At 51.0% G+C, this 17,859-nt stretch overlaps 7 protein-coding genes across 7 annotated transcripts; 6 read left to right on the forward strand and 1 right to left on the reverse strand.

Moving 5' to 3' along the window:
- Positions 1-4,352: 4,352 nt before the first annotated feature.
- On the forward strand, positions 4,353-5,068 carry TrAFT101_010106 (uncharacterized protein; the record flags this gene model as incomplete). The annotated part of the gene is made up of 3 exons (XM_024903804.1): positions 4,353-4,373; positions 4,433-4,587; positions 4,798-5,068. The coding sequence occupies 3 exons, from the start codon at positions 4,353-4,355 to the stop codon at positions 5,066-5,068; spliced, it is 447 nt and encodes a 148-aa protein (XP_024760950.1).
- A 1,651-nt stretch (positions 5,069-6,719) lies between these two features.
- Positions 6,720-7,373, forward strand: TrAFT101_010107 (uncharacterized protein; the record flags this gene model as incomplete). The annotated part of the gene is made up of 1 exon (XM_024906652.2): positions 6,720-7,373. The coding sequence occupies one exon, from the start codon at positions 6,720-6,722 to the stop codon at positions 7,371-7,373; it is 654 nt and encodes a 217-aa protein (XP_024760949.2).
- Positions 7,374-8,306: 933 nt separating this feature from the next.
- On the forward strand, positions 8,307-10,150 carry TrAFT101_010108 (uncharacterized protein; the record flags this gene model as incomplete). Its single annotated transcript, XM_066128838.1, has 3 exons — positions 8,307-9,183; positions 9,275-9,490; positions 9,636-10,150. The coding sequence occupies 3 exons, from the start codon at positions 8,307-8,309 to the stop codon at positions 10,148-10,150; spliced, it is 1,608 nt and encodes a 535-aa protein (XP_065984963.1).
- A 789-nt stretch (positions 10,151-10,939) lies between these two features.
- On the forward strand, positions 10,940-11,263 carry TrAFT101_010109 (uncharacterized protein; the record flags this gene model as incomplete). The annotated part of the gene is made up of 1 exon (XM_066128839.1): positions 10,940-11,263. One exon carries the CDS (start codon positions 10,940-10,942, stop codon positions 11,261-11,263), a length of 324 nt encoding a protein of 107 aa, XP_065984964.1.
- Positions 11,264-12,457: 1,194 nt separating this feature from the next.
- On the forward strand, positions 12,458-13,252 carry TrAFT101_010110 (uncharacterized protein; the record flags this gene model as incomplete). The annotated part of the gene is made up of 2 exons (XM_024909735.2): positions 12,458-12,714; positions 12,781-13,252. The coding sequence occupies 2 exons, from the start codon at positions 12,458-12,460 to the stop codon at positions 13,250-13,252; spliced, it is 729 nt and encodes a 242-aa protein (XP_024760947.2).
- Positions 13,253-13,429: 177 nt separating this feature from the next.
- Positions 13,430-17,209, reverse strand: TrAFT101_010112 (uncharacterized protein). The gene is made up of 3 exons (XM_066128841.1): positions 16,984-17,209; positions 13,668-16,903; positions 13,430-13,531 (listed from the first exon to the last, which is right to left on the reverse strand). Exons 1-2 carry the CDS (start codon positions 17,111-17,113, stop codon positions 14,925-14,927), a joined length of 2,109 nt encoding a protein of 702 aa, XP_065984966.1. The 5' UTR covers positions 17,114-17,209; the 3' UTR covers positions 13,430-13,531; positions 13,668-14,924.
- Positions 13,710-14,030, forward strand: TrAFT101_010111 (uncharacterized protein; the record flags this gene model as incomplete). The annotated part of the gene is made up of 1 exon (XM_066128840.1): positions 13,710-14,030. The coding sequence occupies one exon, from the start codon at positions 13,710-13,712 to the stop codon at positions 14,028-14,030; it is 321 nt and encodes a 106-aa protein (XP_065984965.1).
- Positions 17,210-17,859: the final 650 nt, after the last annotated feature.

Below are 17,859 nucleotides of genomic sequence, written 5' to 3' on the forward strand. Positions count from 1 at the left end.
CCTTTGTGCGGTTCTGGCGATGACTAGTATACCATACTAGCAGTGACTACTTGTAGTGCTCCCGTCAAAGGCCTCGCAGGGCCTAGTGCTTTTTCTCTTGGGCGCAAACTGTGGGCTATTGCGTGAGACGACGTGGATCTTCGGATTCTCGGGGCTGGGTTGGACCAGACTCTTGCTGCTTTCCCCCCAGCCAGCCAGCCAGCCAGGATGGTAAGGGGGTATGGCTGCTGCAGCTTTGCGTGTACTCCATATCAGGCATTGCCTAGTGCTCCGTCGCATCGGCTCAGCTGCTTGTTCTGCCTCCTGGGAATTCCTACTTGAGGAGAGCGCCGGCCGTGCTCCATAGTGAGCTGGGATCTTGATGGACGTCGGAGGTTTAGCAGGAGCCTCCTTGCAAGTCAAGCACCCGAAGTTTGTCGTGGTAGTCACGAGCCCCGCCAATGCGCTGGAGCTCGACGGCAGAGACCTGGCGGACAGGTAGCAGTACATTAGGCTAGTCTCTTTCCTCCTGACGAGGACTTAATACTAAATAAAGCACAAGAGAAAGACGACAGCCTTTGTGGCAGTATGTGTTAGAGAAACAGACGCTAATTAATGCGCATTATCGGGTCGCTGAGAATGAACAAGGCTCCGCGGGGAGAGGTTGCTGTACAAATACCAATATATACCTTAGTAATGGTGGCATTTCCTAAATGAGCAGGGCCAGACCTTGTGGAATGATTATCACTCCAGTTTACAAAACAATACGGATAGATGGTGCTGATGCTATGTGTACTACCTATAAATATCCAGAGTACTTACAAGTAGAGTCTATAAGTGGCTCGTGTCGTGTAGGTACCTTGGCGTAATTACCTAGCAAGCGTCAAACTGTGGTTGGGCAGATGACCTCTAATAAATCACAGCTCTGCACAAAATAATAATCAAAATAAATAGCAAAATAAGAAAAATGGCAGTACGGAACGCATACGCCCAACCTCCTGGCATCTCGCCACCTGTTTTTGGCCTGTTTTTGCAAAGCCGTTCCGCTTCCCCTACTGAATTACAAAGTACCCAAAAGCGCGAGGTTATGCGCTGCTCCCAGAGTCTAGAACCGCAAAGGCCTTTGTCGGGGGGGAGGAGCCCTGCAAAAATGATGTAACCGCCTCCCACTCTGACGGATCCCCTGCAGCCATAGACGTAATGGGCGCCATCAGCTCGGGAAGCCGTTTATTTGCAGGCGCAGGAGCCTCAAAGCAGCTGGCTCCCATCCAAGTACTGCTACTAGTACTGCTCCACGGCCCCAACTTGCATTGAAGCATCTCGCGCATCGTGGTAGGAGAGGGATGCGATCAGGCGGTGATTGGGCTCTGTGAGCATTACTTGGACGTGTGTTTCGCAAGAGCATGAGCGTGCAGATCCAAGGATGGATGCTGGATGCTAGGTATTTCATCCTCCCCCTCTCTTCTCTCACTGCTTCTTCTCCCTTATCGTGCAGTGGTGGGATGTGGGATGCCTCATTCCCGCAGCAACAAACGCTACCCTACCACACCTCCCTCACAGCTCTGCTTCTCCTCCTCTTCCTCTCCCTCTTTTTTTCTTTTCTTTTTTTTTTCTTCTCCTGGTACGGAATTGATCCATACATTCCCTGCCTCTAGTGACCCCTCACCCCTTCTCCCCTCCGCTCCATGCTGCGGCCCTGCCCACCCTTCCCTGTGTTGAAGCCTGTCTATTTCTCTCCTCCTGGCTCGGCTCTCCGGCCCCCCTCCCCTGCGCCAGAGGACTTCTGCGTCGAATTAGTTTTTGGGAAGACGGCTTGCTCTAAAACGCAAACTGCAGGCGGGTCGAGAAGGATCAATCATGCCTGTACCTGGGTTTGCACGCGGGACCCCGGCCTCAGCATCTACCCACCCACGGTAGGTGCTTAATATGAAGTCTTGCGTTGCTACATGCATATAGCCTTAGTACTTGTATGCTCCTGGAGCACGGCTCAAGTACCACTACTGCCAGCACTTGTCTACTACATAGTAGGCACCTGCTGTAGTATACCTTACCTAACATAGGTAGACTGCTAACATAAAAACTCCATGCAAGTCAGCCACTCGTGCTCCATAAGGTACCTGCCTTCTCCAGAGAGTATCGTGAGAGCGGAAGAAACTCGACACCAGGCGTTAGTGGGGATTTGACTCTCCGCCAGCATACGGAGACTTCTCCCCGTTGCCTGTTTGAGTCGTGAATCGAGCTAGGCGGCGACAGCGCCGGTGTTAGCTCCTCTACCAGCCCGGAGCTGTTAGGTCTAGATGCCTCTTCGGAGCAGAGAAGACGGCGTCGCGCCATTTTTTCTCTCGTCCGCCCACTGCTACCATGAGTTGGTTCAGGAATACCTGCTACTAGTAGTGCTAGCAGCTTGGAACTTGCAGGTACATGTTTTTACGGTATATCATAATCTTTTGGCTCCATCGTCCGGGATGTTCTTGATGGGCGACTGTGATGCGATGACGGCGCCACAAACAGCCCATATAGGAGTGGCCTCCCTTTGTATTTGGAAGGGCAAGGAAGATTACAGAGCGTATCACGCCCTTGCGTCTTGCAGCTGCATCCATTAAATTCATGCGAAAGGCACGGAGCCCCTTTTGCTTGTTCAACCAGCGTGCCTTGCTCATGGTGTTGCTGCATGCTCTACCGCCTTCTGCGGTAGCATTAGGTGGTGGTACAGGTACAAAAGACCAAAAATACGGGGCGCGCTCACTCCCTTGTGCACTGCATCAGCCACCGCGCCCACCCGCCAACCAATCTTCAGGCTTTGCGTCTCCACTATGCGGCCCGCTGTGACAAAGACGTCAGTGCCCCTCACCCCACTGACGTCTTTGGCGGCACAAGCCATGCATCAGCTTAAAAACCAACCCGAGCTACCGCGCCCTCAGCTACCATGCAGTCTATGTACGCAGCTCTTAGCAGACACACTACAGCTCAACACTCTCTCCATCACCGCGGTTGCTGGAGCATTGCCTGGGAGGAAAGAGACAACAAAGCAGTGGCAAGCGTCCAATCAGAAACGTCTCTATCTTCTACTTTTGGAATACATCTCCTGCATTATTACGGTTTATCAAATCAAAATCAACAGGAGAAGGTGAAAACGCACCCCATGAGTAAATTTACCCCGTAGTAATACACCAAGTTTTTGTCTAAGAGGCGTCCCGTCTGGAAAAGGAACATTTTGGCTACCCGTGCAGTTTACCCACGATAGGCACGCGCCCATGGTACCATGTACACCAGCTGCTACCGTCTTCCACTTTTTACTGCCACTACTGTTAACTCCTTTCATTGCTATTAGATGCATATGTGGGTAGCTGGCTGAGGGTAAAACAAACTCTCGCAAAGGGAAAACGGGTGCAGTTGTTAATATAATAGGTATGGAATAGATGCTGGTAAATCGTATCGCGATCCGAGGACCACCTACTAGTCCTGTAGTGGCGCTTCTAAGATTGTTTGTTTCGGCAAGGTAAGGTTAGTAGGCAGCATGTAGAGATACTGCGGCGCCAGTTCATGCCAGGGAATGTCGCGGGGCTTGCAGCGCCAGCCGCTAGTTCATGCTACCGCCTGTGCGCCTAGGCCCGGCCTGTAAAGTTGACGATTACAGCATGCTTACCCGGCAGGCCGTGTACCCGATACATGGTGCTGGTACCTTCACAGAGCTCTCTCTCTCTTCTTCCGCCCCTCTCCGCGATGCTTTTTAGACGCACTTCTTACCTCAACACCCGCAGCGCTCTCGCGTGTTCGTTGACGATCCTCGCTCCTCGTCCCTCCCGACAAAATCAGGACCCTCGTTCACTGCCGGAGACAAGGCCAGATTAGTGAGTCAACCCTCGCCCACTCTGTTTCACGATCCCCCAGATCTCGGCACTGCGGCCATTCATGTCGGCTGCTGGCCAAGCTGCGATTGCGATTGCCTGCAACCTACCTGCTGCTGGGACCCCTCCTCACTGCTGCTCCCCTCACGCAGCTTCTTTCAGACGTACCAAGAACGCAAAGCTTGTCCACGCCCCCTGTCGTTCTAAACACCTCCATCTGTTTTTTTTTTCCCTCCTGCTTTTTTCACCCTTCTTTTTTTTTTTCCGCATATAGCTGACTGTGCCTTTTCTTGCAGCCTGATTTCTCTTCTCTAGCCGACCCTATGCACACGTAGATCCTCATTTGGGCACCTTCTCACTGCCTGTGGGTCGCATTTCGTCAAACTATTAAATCCGTCGCCGCGGACGCTTTTTGGCCCTCCCCCACTCTCGACTAAACCGCAACCCCTCCATCGTGGCCGTCTTCTCTGCTCAGCGACCGAGAAAAGCGCAGATTTCACCCCTGACCTTGCTACACCTTCAACAATGGCGCTCCCCGACGACAAAGTTGGTCTCTTCCTGCACCCCCGCCAGCGTTATGCAAACTAACAATGCTGGATATCTAGGAGCTCGAAGCCATCTTCGGCGATACCATCGACCTGACGACATTCAAGCAGATTCTCGAGATGGACGAGCCTGGTGACAACGAGTTCAGCTCGTCCATCGTCTTTGGATTCTTTGACCAAGCTGAGGAGACTTTTGCCTCCATGGACACAGCCCTGTACGTTACTCCTACCACTTGTCGTTGTGCTACGCTCTCGGATGCTCTACACATCTTCGGGCTTGTGGCCCTATCTCCCTCCCGTTGTCTGCCATGAGACGGGGTGCAATGCTTTCTATCCTCGCTTATATCTACACTACGACCCTCTTCCACTCCTCTCTCATTCTTCTCACGTTTACTGACGCTTATCCTTGCCTTCAATTCATATAGGGACGCAGAAGATCTCGAAAAACTATCAGAACTCGGACATTTTCTAAAAGGCTCCTCCGCGACGCTAGGTTTGGTCAAGGTTCGAGATGGATGTGAAAAGATCCAGAGATACGGCAAGCAAGAAAACCTTGACGGCTCTCCAGAGAACGACGTCAAGGTATGCTTGGAGCAAATAAAAAAAGCGCTCACAGCCGTCAAGTCCGATTACGAAGAGGTCGAAACCGGACTCAGAAATTTCTACAAGGACGATGACGAAGAGGAGGGCGTTTAATATGTCTTTGCTGAAGATTGGCGATGACAACTAAACTTCATTGAGGGCTGCGCGCCCTGCCTCTGCGACGCCCAGCAGGAGCACTTGTGCGTGCTAGCTCTACAGTGGGAGCCACTTAGGTTCCTGGCTGCTGTATATCCTCGCGCGAGGAGCAACATGATGCAAACCATGGCATTTTCCGCTTCTCATCCTAACCGCTCTATCGCCCTCTGTTTTCACCCATGTCTTTTTTTTTTCCTCTTCAAATCATCTACACTCACGACTCCTTTTTTACTTACATCATCGCTTATGCGTGATGGCAGCAGCAAGTAACGCGACCAATACAACTTTGGATTTTGTTGTCTGCGGGCTGGCGCTTGAAACTTGGCAGGATATAGGGAACGCGCACGGCTGTCTTTACAAGCGCAATGACAGGTTCATGGCAGCAAATATGTTTTTTTTGGGGCGAGCTCAAAAAGTTGGTCACACATTAGAGAGGTCGTCTGTACAGGGAGGGGCTGCGTAGAAGAGATACCAACAGATTTAAGAGTGAATTCCATCATGATCTGCATGCCAAACAAATACTCTTCATGCCTACTCTGCCTTTTTTTTTCGTCGTCTTTTTTCTCTACACTGTATCTCCAGATGAAGCTCATCTACCTGCAGCTCTCGTACCGAGGGCTCACCAATTACGTAGTTGGCGGCGCCATCCCAATGTAGCTTGGCGCGATCTGGCACAGATCTGTGGCTAACATGGGCAGGAGTCAGGACTGAGATGCACGTGGCTGCCTCCAATTCATCTACCAGCTTCGGGCATCCGACAGGCGTCTCATCTCTGCGTTTCCATCAACCCACAAGTCTTCAAAGGTACGTAAGGCATCTCAAGAATATATCTCGGTACTGGCGTCTCGCGGACAGGAAGCATCTGTCGTTTTCTCCAAGCTGGAATCACAATGGAAGGCTCTCTGCATCTTCAATGCTACAGCGCATGCCCCAAAGCATCCCTGTCCTCTCTCGCCATGCACTCGCCACGGCACACTGCTTCACCCCTTGCTTGAAGATTTCAGAGGAAAAAAAAAGAGAAATTCGTCTTCCGCAATCTGGGCACGCTGCATATAAGCAATGGGGTCAAGTCTAGAGACTTGGGGGTTATCGTGGCATCAACGTATGGCCTCAGCATGTGCTGACTGGCAACACAGTGTGTTGTACAAGGACGCTTGTCCACCAAGTCTACTCTAATTGGGACGGCGATCGGTGCTTCTTTTTCTTCATGTTACACACGGCAGATTGTTATTTGCTGGCTTCTGTTGGCTGGAGATGCCTTTGCGTGGATGCCGGATGTGATGCTGACGTGATGCTGCTCACTGATGGTATTTTATGGCAGCTATCTATTGACTGTATCCGACAAGGGGGATTACGCCGTTGCTTGTACCTTTCTTTACATTCTCAGATTCCCTTGTTGATTCATCACATTTACCCAAGTTATCATATTTGACAGCTTCTTACCAATCGTCTCTCGCAGATATCCTTTAGCCACATATCCTCTCGCATTAGGCTGATTGATGCAAGCATGCCTCCAAGGCCTGCTCCTACGCATTTTCTCTGCATACCCCTCGCTGGGATGCAGCTGGCCAATACTCTTGCATCTTTTCGGACTGATGTGACCAGCGCAATGAGCTTCGGCCTGCCCAAGGACGCGGTCCGGCCATTGGGGACGCTGCATCTAACACTCGGGGTCATGTCACTGAATCAGGACGGCGTGGGAAAAGCAGTAGAAATACTTAAGGGCCTAAAATTGAGAGAAATACTTGCCGAGTCAAGAGTGGCCAACTCTAATAGGATGTCTGCTGCTGCCCTGGCTCTATCGGGAGGGGATACCGATGAGAGTCAGTTGTCACATCCAAACGGCGGCCTTTCTCTCACAATTCGAGGACTGCACTCAATGCAGCCAGCAGCGAAAGCAACTGTATTATACGCACCTCCCTCAGATCCTACAGGCCTTCTATACGATTTCTGCAAGCTGCTACAAAAGCCCTTTCAAGACAGTGAACTGATGATTGATGAAAATCGCCCGTTACTGCTTCATGCTACCATCGTCAATACCATATATGTCAAGAATAATGGCGGCAGCAGTGGAGCAAGAGGAAAAAGGCGAGAGAAGCTAACAATCGACGCAAGAGATGTGTTAGCTCGGTACGATGATTACGTATGGGCTGAAGATATGCCCATCACTCGCGTCGCTCTGTGTAGAATGGGCGCCAAGCCGATTGAAGGGACCGACGACGCTGCATACGAAGTTGAAGCTGATGTCGAATTTGAGTGTTGATAGAGCCCGAGACTCATCTCAACAATCAATGGTACATGTCAATAGAATCATGCATCCTCAAACATAGGCCAATGAGACCGTATACGCAGCGATTCTGCAAGAAGCTGCAGCATTAAAATTGAAGCTATATTCCACGACTCAGTATGATGTTTCTCATACAACCGCTTGTCTATATAAGGATTCTTAGTCAGAAGTGTGCAATTTGTACATACTTCTGATACCACTTCCACTTCATAAAATCTATGAAGTTCTATCTCTCTTTATATCAGATATCGATTTTTGCCGTGGAGATGCGATCCTGCAGGATGCTGTCAAGTGACAGGCAAAAGACATCTAAATTCAATGAGTGAAATCAAAGTGCGGTTGGGCGCGGATTATAATTGGGAGGGATAGAGGGATAGAAGGGGGGGGAGAAAGAAGAACAAGAAGAATGCAATCCACCACGAAACGACCGTTCATTATTGGATGCATCTGTTTCACAAGGCTCGTGCTTTAAGGCTGTTCTAGCGCTGCAACGCAAGGAAGCTCATCGATATGCCCCGCGCTGGCTCTGGAACAATGGCAGCTCTTAGCGTTGGCCCAAGCCCCTCCCAAGATCCGTCGGCAGATTTGCGGCAGCTCCCTGTCTAGGGGACGTCCCAGGCGTTTATATCCAGATCCATATCCTCGCATCTGACCTCTAGGCAGCCGCCGAACCAGCATCTTGTCCCCTTTCGCTTTTAATTGTCTTTGCCTGGGAGAAGCGAGCTATCAGGGGAGGCGCTCGCCTACAAAAGGGCACAAACCAAAGCCGCCAGAGTGGCCTGCCTGACGCATCAGCCATCATGCCGAACCAGTGTCATACAGTCCTACACTTCGGCATCACAACAGCGACTTACGAAAACCAGACGAACTAACCTCGACCCGATACGGCGCGCGACATAACACGGCGAAATGAATCAATCTGATAAGCGCCGCGGTGGCGGTCGCAGCAGCAGCAACGGCCCAGCTTGGCGAACTGGACCAGCGACGCACACAAGCCGCCACAGCACCCATACGATAGGTGGAGGAGCAGGAGCAAGCGCAGGGAACAGCAGCGGCGGCAACAATTCCGACACGATGCCTTTGATGCCACCTCGCGCAGCCATGGTTAGCACCAACTCAGCAGGCGGAGACGACTCCCATAATGGAAGCCCGATCCTAGATCGAAAACGCAAAGAGAAGGCTCGAGATAAATCGAACAGCTCTTCTAGCACAGCCAGAGGATCAAGTCCACACGGCGTGTCCAGTACCGGCATTAATAGTGGCGGCAGCGGCAGCCCGATCTCAAAGCAGCAGCTTCGCCGTCAGCAGCAGCAGCAGCAGCAATCAGATTCAGCCTCAACAAGCCTCCTCCGCGAGAAAGACGAGCGCATCGCCTATCTGGAGAACGAAATGGGAATCATGGAAAGAGAGTTCCATCAAGAACTGGATAGACTGAGCCAGACAGAGAGCGAAACCGCGACGTTTTGGCAGGGCAAACATAGCGCACTGAACCAGCAGTACCTGCGCACAGATACAGAGCTGAGACTGCTGCGAGCCGAAGTTGACGTGCGCGAGGCAGAGAGAGAAGAGCTGCGACAAGGAGTTGAAGTACTGCGGCGAGAGTTACAAGAAAAGGATGATGAAATTAGAAGACTTAGGGGGCAAGTCAGGGGACTAAAAGACTTTGTGAGCACGAGCACAAGAACGGACGACCAGACAAGCGACGAGGTCTTTGGTGATGGAATGACCAAGTTGGGCAACGGGCTGCAGAACTGGGTCATTACCAACTTTAGAAAAGCAAAACTAGGTGAGCTGCAAGCTGAATTGTAACGAGCCAAGAAGCTCGCTCGTATCATCAGCGCCAAACATTTGGGCTAACAGAGCTGGAATGCGAAAAGCAGACTTATCCCAGGCCAGTGACGCTACGCTTACGGAACTCGGCCAGCTCGTGCCCATGTACGAAGAGCTGATACACACGTCAAAAGTCCACCTATTGCAGTCCATTGTTTCGAGCATCCTCGTTGAGATGGTCTTCAATGCCTACTACGTGGGACTCTCAGAAGAAGATACGCAGCACTTTCAACAGATGGAGCAACTACTCACTTCTTTTTGCTGTTTGTCTCACCCCCTCTTATACTCCCTCACGTTCTTGTCCCTTTTTCTTTTTCTTCTCCTTTCTCCTACTTCTGCTTCTTCTCTCGTTTGTAGTATATGATTCGGGGAAACAAACATCAACTAATACCAAAGGGGACCAAACAGCCTCAACCGATCCAGTCAACCAATGGCGCTCGTCTACCTTGGCTCTCCTCCGCCGCGAGGCACACCACCTCCACGACAACACTGATACATTTGCCGAGGCTGTCATATCTCGCATTACCCAGCTCCTCGACAGCATCATCACATCCCCTCCGCCTCCGGCCTCGGCTTCAATACCCCCAGCTTCAACTTCGACCTCGACCTCACCTTCGACCGCCCGAGGCTCCGCCCTCCGTGTACTAGTAAAAAACTCCATCGAGCTAGCACGATTGCTCGTTGTGCAAAAGGCCCGACTACGGGTCTACATGCCCTCCATCTTACCTCATCAGCAAGTCCTTTTTGAACCAGATACGATGGAAGACATCGGCGGGGAGGAAGACGAGGAGAACCTGGCTAGCCGGGAAATTAACTGCGTTGTTTTCCCCGGCGTGATTAAGCACGGGGACGAAAACGGGGGGCACATGCAGTACCGCAACGTCATTGTCAAGGCGAGGGTCCTGTGTAGTCCAGAAGAATAGACAGACATGACATGATGTTCCCACCGCAGTGACCAAAAAAATGGGAAAATAGAAAAAGTAATTTACTAGGTAGCTACTAGTGCGAGCAATTTTGTGATTCCTACAGGCACAGCCCACTCAACCCTCATCTACCAATTCACCATCCCGGATCAAAACGCATCATGATATAAAGCGCCAAAGCCAAAGGATCAAAGAGCAGTATAACTCAATTCTGCAGCATTACGTCGTTTCCGTACGAGAAGCACCAAGCGGGTCCAGCAACTAGGCAACGGGAAACGGGCCGCTACCCCGGGCGCCACCGTTTGCTGAATCCACCAGCCGTCACGGCGCATACGGTGCTGCTCATGGCTCAAAGCCTCTCTTTCCATACAGGGCTTTTTTGCATGTGTTGATGCCCGATACGGCCCTCCCAACCCTTTCTGTGCCGGAATGCGCCACCCCCAGAGTGAAAAGGTGCAGCAGGCATCCCAATTTGAGCTCTCGCCGTCAGCTAGATAGGTAGGCAAAGTTCCCCAGGCCTGCCTGCAATGGAGCAATGCGAGCAGCTGAGTTGACGATGTAACCAGCACTTAAAAAAACCGGGTCAGGTCTTTTGACTCGCCGGAACCCCCCTGTCCTTTGGTTCTTGTCTTGCCATTTTCACTCTTTCTTTTCTCCGTTTGCCACCCAAACACCATCGATTAATATCGCAGTGATCACGGGAAGCAGGAAAGGCAGGTAGGAATCAAGTCATCCGACTTGAAACGGCGTCATACAGCAAGCATTGCATCGAGTTTATGGGAGCTAGGCATGAGGATTTGGGATTTGGGCATGAACGATTCACAAGCAAGAGCCGAGGATGGGCTACGCTGTGTGTGCGTGTTATGCCGAGATGCGCTGAGGGATGATTCGTGTCAACAGCTAAGCGGTATACGCCAGCGCTGGACTAATCTCAATGGGCATAGAATGCAAAACTCGTTGCTGCGTACGGCTGTACGGAACAAGAGACAATCTAGCAGGCTGTACCGCACAAGAGAGCTCATTGCTTGCTCTCACCGCAGCAAGGGAAACTCGTCGGCTGCGGTTAGCCAACTGAAATGTAGTGAAGAAAAGGTGTCGAGTTCCGATAGCTAGTCTAAAACAGAGCTGATCGCCCAGCTCTGAGAAAACAAAGCAGTATTCCGCAGGTCCGCCTGGTACGAGCATCTCTGCCCATTACTGCTTTAATATTGGTGGGGAACCCCGCAGGTCTAAGAGCCGCAGAATATGGCGGTTACAGCCGTTCGCTGCTCGCCATTTCCCCATCTATTTTGCTCCCAGATAGTGTAGCTCTTAGCCGCCAGTGCTATTGGGAATGACGAGGTAGAGCGCTGAGCAATCCAAGGGCCATGATGTAACGGTCTGGCCGCGCTGCTAATGGCCAGCCTGCTATATGCCCATCGTACGTGCCACACAAGACTCGGTATGCCTTTATCGTAATGAAGCTCGTAACATTGTCGGTGAGAGGCTGCCACATTATTCGTCAACATTCTGACGCTTCGAACCCCCCTATTAGACAACATAATAGTAACAGCTGCTCAGACAAAATAGCCGGCTTGGCGGTTTGTCCCGGCTTTAATTTTTGTTGCGCCCTTATATAGTAGACCAGCCATGATAATTCGTGTCGACTGTAGCGATTCCCTTGCCAGTATGCATCCTGCATCAAATGACATGTGGCAGTACGCGTCGTCCCAATCTCCGTGATGGATGGCAGACACCGCCTGTGCAGGGAAAAAAAAAAAATCCAAATACAGCTTCTTAGCTCTGCTGGTTGATGATTCGAGCACTGTTCTACATTTTTAGTACTATCGCAGGACTGAGTGGAGAACAACGCAGTGAGACCACAGAGCGTCTGCAGTGTCCGCCGTCGTCATATTAACCACCCCAACGACCCAGCCAGAGCTTGCCATTTCCACTTGCGCTGCCACTCCGTAGGGAGAGAAAAAAAATATATATCCTTTTTTCATTTCTCAACCTACATTCCTGCTTCCCCTTGCAAGGAACAGAAAAGCCCCAGCTGTTGTCGTGTCAGGGCATCTTCACGCACGTCGTCGATTGGGCTGTTCCCCAAACAACGTGCGTAACTTCAAGCATCCACTCAGGTGGTCTGACCTAGTCTTTGAGAGTTGCCGATCAGGGTTCGTTGTCGCAGCTGTCGTTTGAGTGCTCGAGCGCACAAGCTCGTTGGACAGGGAGCTTCTGGTCGCTTGCTGGACCTCCAAAGAGGCGATTCCGGGGACAGTCTGACAGCCCAGGCCAAACTGATCGGGCAGCGAGCGGCCTTTCAGCATGGCAACGCCACGACCTGAAGAGCAGTGGCCTTCAACGGCGCGCTTGGCTGAAGACATTTATGGCTTTCTGAGTGATCTTCATCGAAGGAAAACCAGGTACATGGCAACAGGAAGCTCTGAACCCATTCACATCGATCTGGGCAGAAAACCACATGCTTTGTCTTCTGCAAATGGTGAAACTCGGCGCTCCTCCGTGTGCTCCTCCGTTTTTGACTCGGAGAGGTCCTTGTCTTCCATGTCGTCAGTCTCACCAGGGTATATCTCTCCGCTGCGCAGCATTTTCTTACTTCAAGCCACCTGTACTAACATAGCTATGCATAGGCCACAGCTCCCGTGTGAGTTTTACGGGTATGACGACTGCGAAGAGACGTTCGATCTAAATAACGTTAATGACTGGGTGCAGCACATTTGCGGCCATCATCTCATATGGAGGCTGCCAAGGGACTGCATTTGCTGGTTTTGCGATGACGCAGTCTTCCACACCGTAGATGAGACAGCGGACGAGCGAGAACACAACTATAGAGCCAGAATGCATCACATTGCCGACCACTACGCCCGCGGCGCGACAACGTCCGATATTCGCCCAGACTTTTACTTTCTAGACCATCTCCGAGATATTGGCTTGGTCTCAGAAAGAAACTTTCGAATTTACAAGGACTGGCACGAAGCTCCCCAGCCAAAGGGCGGCATAAACTCCAAAGAGCCTGCTCCGTGTGCGTATCATCAGGAAGTGGCTGTCGAGGTGAAATGGCGTCGCGGGCGGGAGCGTAGGCAAATGGTTCGTCGTCCATGAGCATATGGCATATCGCCACTGTATCTGATGCGGCAGTCGTTGCTGGGGTGGTGGAGAAGTCATCAGCTTCTTCAGTATCGCGTCCCCCACGGCAGACGTTGTTTAAAGCCAGTGCTCTGATGGAGCGGCGTGGATGGCACAATGACGGCACATCGGGAGACTTGTGTCATGATGGTCATTGACGATAGTTCTATCATGGTTGCCTGTTGGCAGCGTCTTTTGATGGGTCGGACTGTTGCTGCATGTCGGAGCAGAAATGTTATCTTGAAAGATCCCCTACTTGATTCATGTTAATTCCTATTCACTCTTCTCACTTGTTCTCTCTCTCCCTCTCCTCCTCCTCCTGCTCTTCTTCTTCCTCCTCCTCGTCTTCCTCCTTCTCTTTGATTTATATTCATGGGTGCAACAGACATACCTCGGCGTTATTTTGGCTTAAAGCCTCTTATGTTTTGTCATTATGGGAAATATTGTCAGCGTGATGGGCTGGCTTTGGTTTTTGATCAAGAGAGAGAATGCTGGCACTCTTTCTTCGATGCCAGGGTGGCTGCAAAGGCAAGTTCTGGCATCGGTCGCGGCGATTGAAGTTTCAAGTCTCAGGTTTCAAGTTTTGGTTCCTAAATCCTCGGTTAACGAAGTATTTGTTTGTGGAAACGAAAATGATGGACTGTTATCTGTTTCACGGTTGCACTTTCTGGCGGCGTTTGCCCAGATTATAGGCAGCGGCAGCCTAGGGGGGGCCTCGGATGAATGTTTTTTCGGATGGATATGGATATACTAAATATCCTTTATATGAACACCTTTTTTTGTTTAGTTTTCAAATATGCAATGTTTCTCATGGGCTGCCTCTGTGGCGAAAGATGTGATGCTATGACTCGCTTTTTTTTTTTTTTTTTTGCCTTCAAGACCCTAATCGTGGCACCAAAGAATTTATAGCTATTTTTACGTGCAGCATCAGGTACCAACAGGCCATCGCCCAACGGTGCTAAAAGTATCACATAGAATATTTATAGGTAGGTAGTAGGTAGTAGGAAGGTAGCTAGCGGTACTCCCTCATAAGTTAATACCAGGTTCCAGACATTTGAGAATTTAAGTAAAGGACGCGCTTTCACTTGAGTGTGAGTACAGACAAGAGCGCGTAAGTGAGGGAGATACGAGTAGATAGATATATGGAGTAGATAGTCATATCTGTGCGCAGGTAAGCAGCAGGCTGTGCAGTTAAGCGGCAACGCACTTATACGGAGTATGAAGTCAATAACCCATCGGCTCCTTGTCTGACGGCTGCTGACGACATGCGCTCATCCGCAATATTCGTCACGGTGCATATGTTCGCAAGATGGTCTTCTACAAGTGTATCGAACCCGCAGTGGGCTGCTTTGCGGCAGATAGATTGGCCCGCGCGTTTCATTCAATTCATCAACCAAGGCTAAACAAGATGCCTATGCAAAGGCAAGGGAACATTGCCCTGCATCCTCCAATAACTTAGCTGACGATTCCATCGTTCCAACCGGATCTCGCGAATCAAATAGCACTAAATATCGGGTAAAAGGGGGGAGCCAAGGGTATGACTGCAGCAAGTCCTATCTCTGGGGAAGTCTTTAGTCTGTTTTAGGATGAGGAGAGACTAGGCAATACTGTTCTTTGCCGACACGGATACTAGTAGTAATGACTCCTTTCATAGGCTCGTTGAATCTTCCCATACACCATGGGGGTTTCTGGCTTGTCCGCCCCTCCGCGTTCCTTGGCTCCGCAGTACCGCACTCTGCTTCTTGGCCAAGGGACGGGTAGATCTCAACAGCGACACTTTATTCCTTTGGTTTTTCTTGGTCGATCCGAGCAAAGTAATGTCAATATTCTTGTATCTTGCCTCATACTTGACCCATCTTTCGAGACCTGGCACGTGGATTCCCAAAGTCGGTAGTGCCAGCAGTGTCATTATCTGCTTGGAATCTTGGCCGTCGCTTGACTCTTCAACGCTGTAAAGAGCAGGTAGCGAATATCGCACTTTTCTCGGCGCATAGTGCTTGAGAACTTTCTCAAGGTTTGAGCGCTCCTTTGGAGGTAGAGCCATCCGAAACGGCTTCGCAGAAGAGGGAAGAAAAGGAAGCACGTGAAATTTTGCCGCGATGCAAGCGCTCACTCGTATCCAGAAGCGTCCGTCCCATAATTTGGCTGTTTTCCACCCACGCCAGTGGCGATGCCGACTTGGCTGGTCGCTATCAGCGTCCAATCTCAAAACACCAGCTCTATAATTTAGGTAGCCCGGGAGTTTTCGCTCTGGTAACGGTTGCTTTGAGGAATACGGTGCTCTGGACAAGAGCCACATCAATGAATTCGTTTTAAAAACAGGCTCAAACAAGACACCTGCTATTGAAAAGGTCTTTGGTTCTGTCGCCAGTACTTCATCGGGAGTTTCTGATAAATGCGGGAGGAGTCGGTCAACGGCGCTTTCCAAGTTGACTAGAGGTGGTAGATGGAGCTCTGGTGTTACGAAAGCAATGAGTTTGCGGATCGCTATAGTGGCTATTAGTCGACGAGAGCGTTTGCGTGCTTCTTTGCGCGCTTCTTCTCGGGTTTGAGCGAACGGGCTCCTGGTGTTACGCAACTTATCGCGCCAAAGAGTAGATACATCAATCAGCAAAGTACCCGCGTTGGGATCAAAATCTTTGATGACGTTTTCGCGAATCAGTAGTCTATGGGCTTCAGCTTCTTCCAGCTGAGCCCTCTGTCTCGACCGATGAGCAAGTGCCAGAACAGATGGCTTCTGCAGAGCCTTGGGCAGCGTGTGAAGTCGTGTAAGTTTTCGGATAGCGTTCCGGGTTGTGAGAGTTGGATCAGTGTTGGTGCGGTCTTCGAACCAGCGGACGCCGTTGGCCTCACAGGTTGCAATGAGCCTGCCCTTGTCAAACTCCAGAAGTGGTCGATATATCATGACACCACCATCCTCACTCTGCAGAGGAGTCAGGTATGGTATGCTGGGATCGAAATCTCGCGAAAGATGCCCAGGGAAACGGGTAGACGCATCGTCCAAGTTGAGGTACGACTGGATTTGATCCCATGACTCTTGCTTTTTGTCATCTTTCAGAATAAACCGCAGCCGCTTCATTTCACGCGTCGGTGGTCTGAAACTTAGGAAGGGGAATTTTTGCATTTGATCATCAAGCAGGCCACTCTTGTAGACATGGTGCAATTCATAGCACTCTGGAATGGCGTTGGCTTCACGGATGCCTTGCAGGCCTCTGTACCCGTGGCCCGCGAGCAGCCGCATCAGAACAGTCTCATACTGGTCGTCCTGATGGTGAGCGAAAAAGAGACTTGGAACCTGAAGGTATCTACAAGTAGACCCCAGAGCTTGGTATCGCATGGTGCGTGCAAGGCTCTCGACATTGGGTAAAGTAGTTGGCTCGATGCCATTCCATCTCTGCTCTCTCCAGTTCAATGGTTTGATGACGGACTTGAGGCCAATTCTCTTCAGCTCTTGGGTCACACGAGAAGCTTCCTGGGAGCTCTCTTCTCGCAGCTTATGATCAACAACAATGGCGAAGGCGCTCTCAGCCGGGTTATCGGCGATTTTGATGCCCTTGTATACCTTGAGAAGAGCAGAGAAGAGGAATGCCATTGCCATTGAATCTACTCCTCCGCTAATGGCAAGGGCTATAGCAAACAAACAATGGAGATTAGCCATGATGCATCTATATGTTTGTATTTATGGGGTGGCATTTGCCAACACTTGCCTATGCGCTGTGGCCGGGCGTAGTACGCCGTAGGGAACCGTGGCCGGCATGTTGCCAGCACGGCATCCCGGAACTCGTGCACGGAGATGGGACTGGAGCCATGATGAAAAGCCGGCGTCTGCGAGCTCATTCCACCATGTGCTGCTGCAATAGCACGATCAGGGCAAGTCCATGTAGGTGGTGCACGGGGAAGGGCGAAGGATGGAGGTTGTAGTGAAGCAGGCAAGGATTGATATTTTCTGATTGGCGGGAGACGAGCTCAGAGGGAAAAGCTCCCGCCAATTAGTAGCTACAGGTACGTACATATGTACCTGCACCAAGTACCTGCAGTCACGACGCAGAATTGCCCGCTGTTTTGCCGACAAGTGTGCTGCGCCGAGCAGAACACAATAGGCCATGATGGGTCATGCGCTGCCATCACACAGACTGTGCTGGCTTTGATAAGCTGTGGTGGACGAGCTGTCAGGTACGGTGCCTCTCCTGAGGAGTTGGGAAAAAATCATCTCCGCATATCCCATCCATCCATCCTCGTGCATGTGAAAAGACTTCGCACACACCCGCTGCAGGGGTCATGCAAAGCAGGTCTCGAGATGCTGCTCTAGCTCTTCTGGCTGGAAACAGCTCTCGAGCTGCCCAAGTACCGGACAAGGGGTGGCCAGCAGCAGCATCCCTACCATCGCTTTTTTCTTTTTCTTTTTTCTTTTTAACCCTTCGTCTCCCGTTCTCTTCTGCTGTATGCATAGACGATGCTGCTGCCACTAATCACAGGTGGCAGCTGATATATGCTGCAAGCGTCTCTACCTGCAAACAGTCGAGATATGGAGGCAACCATCAGCGTGGCCCCAGTGGATCAAGCAGCGGCATTTCAACCCCTCT

This window comes from Trichoderma asperellum, chromosome 6 (assembly GCF_020647865.1).
Source record: "Trichoderma asperellum chromosome 6, complete sequence".
NCBI lineage: Eukaryota > Fungi > Ascomycota > Sordariomycetes > Hypocreales > Hypocreaceae > Trichoderma > Trichoderma asperellum.

What these genes read in the sequence shown, in the direction of transcription:
- TrAFT101_010112 (XM_066128841.1), bottom strand. Translation starts at nt 17,113, where the DNA reads ATGAGCTCGCAGACGCCGGCTTTTCATCATGGCTCCAGTCCCATCTCC. An exon ending in CGCCCGGCCACAGCGCATAG is followed by an intron (nt 16,904 to 16,983) that starts GCAAGTGTTGGC and finishes TGTTTGCTATAG; the next exon opens with CCCTTGCCATTAGCGGAGGA.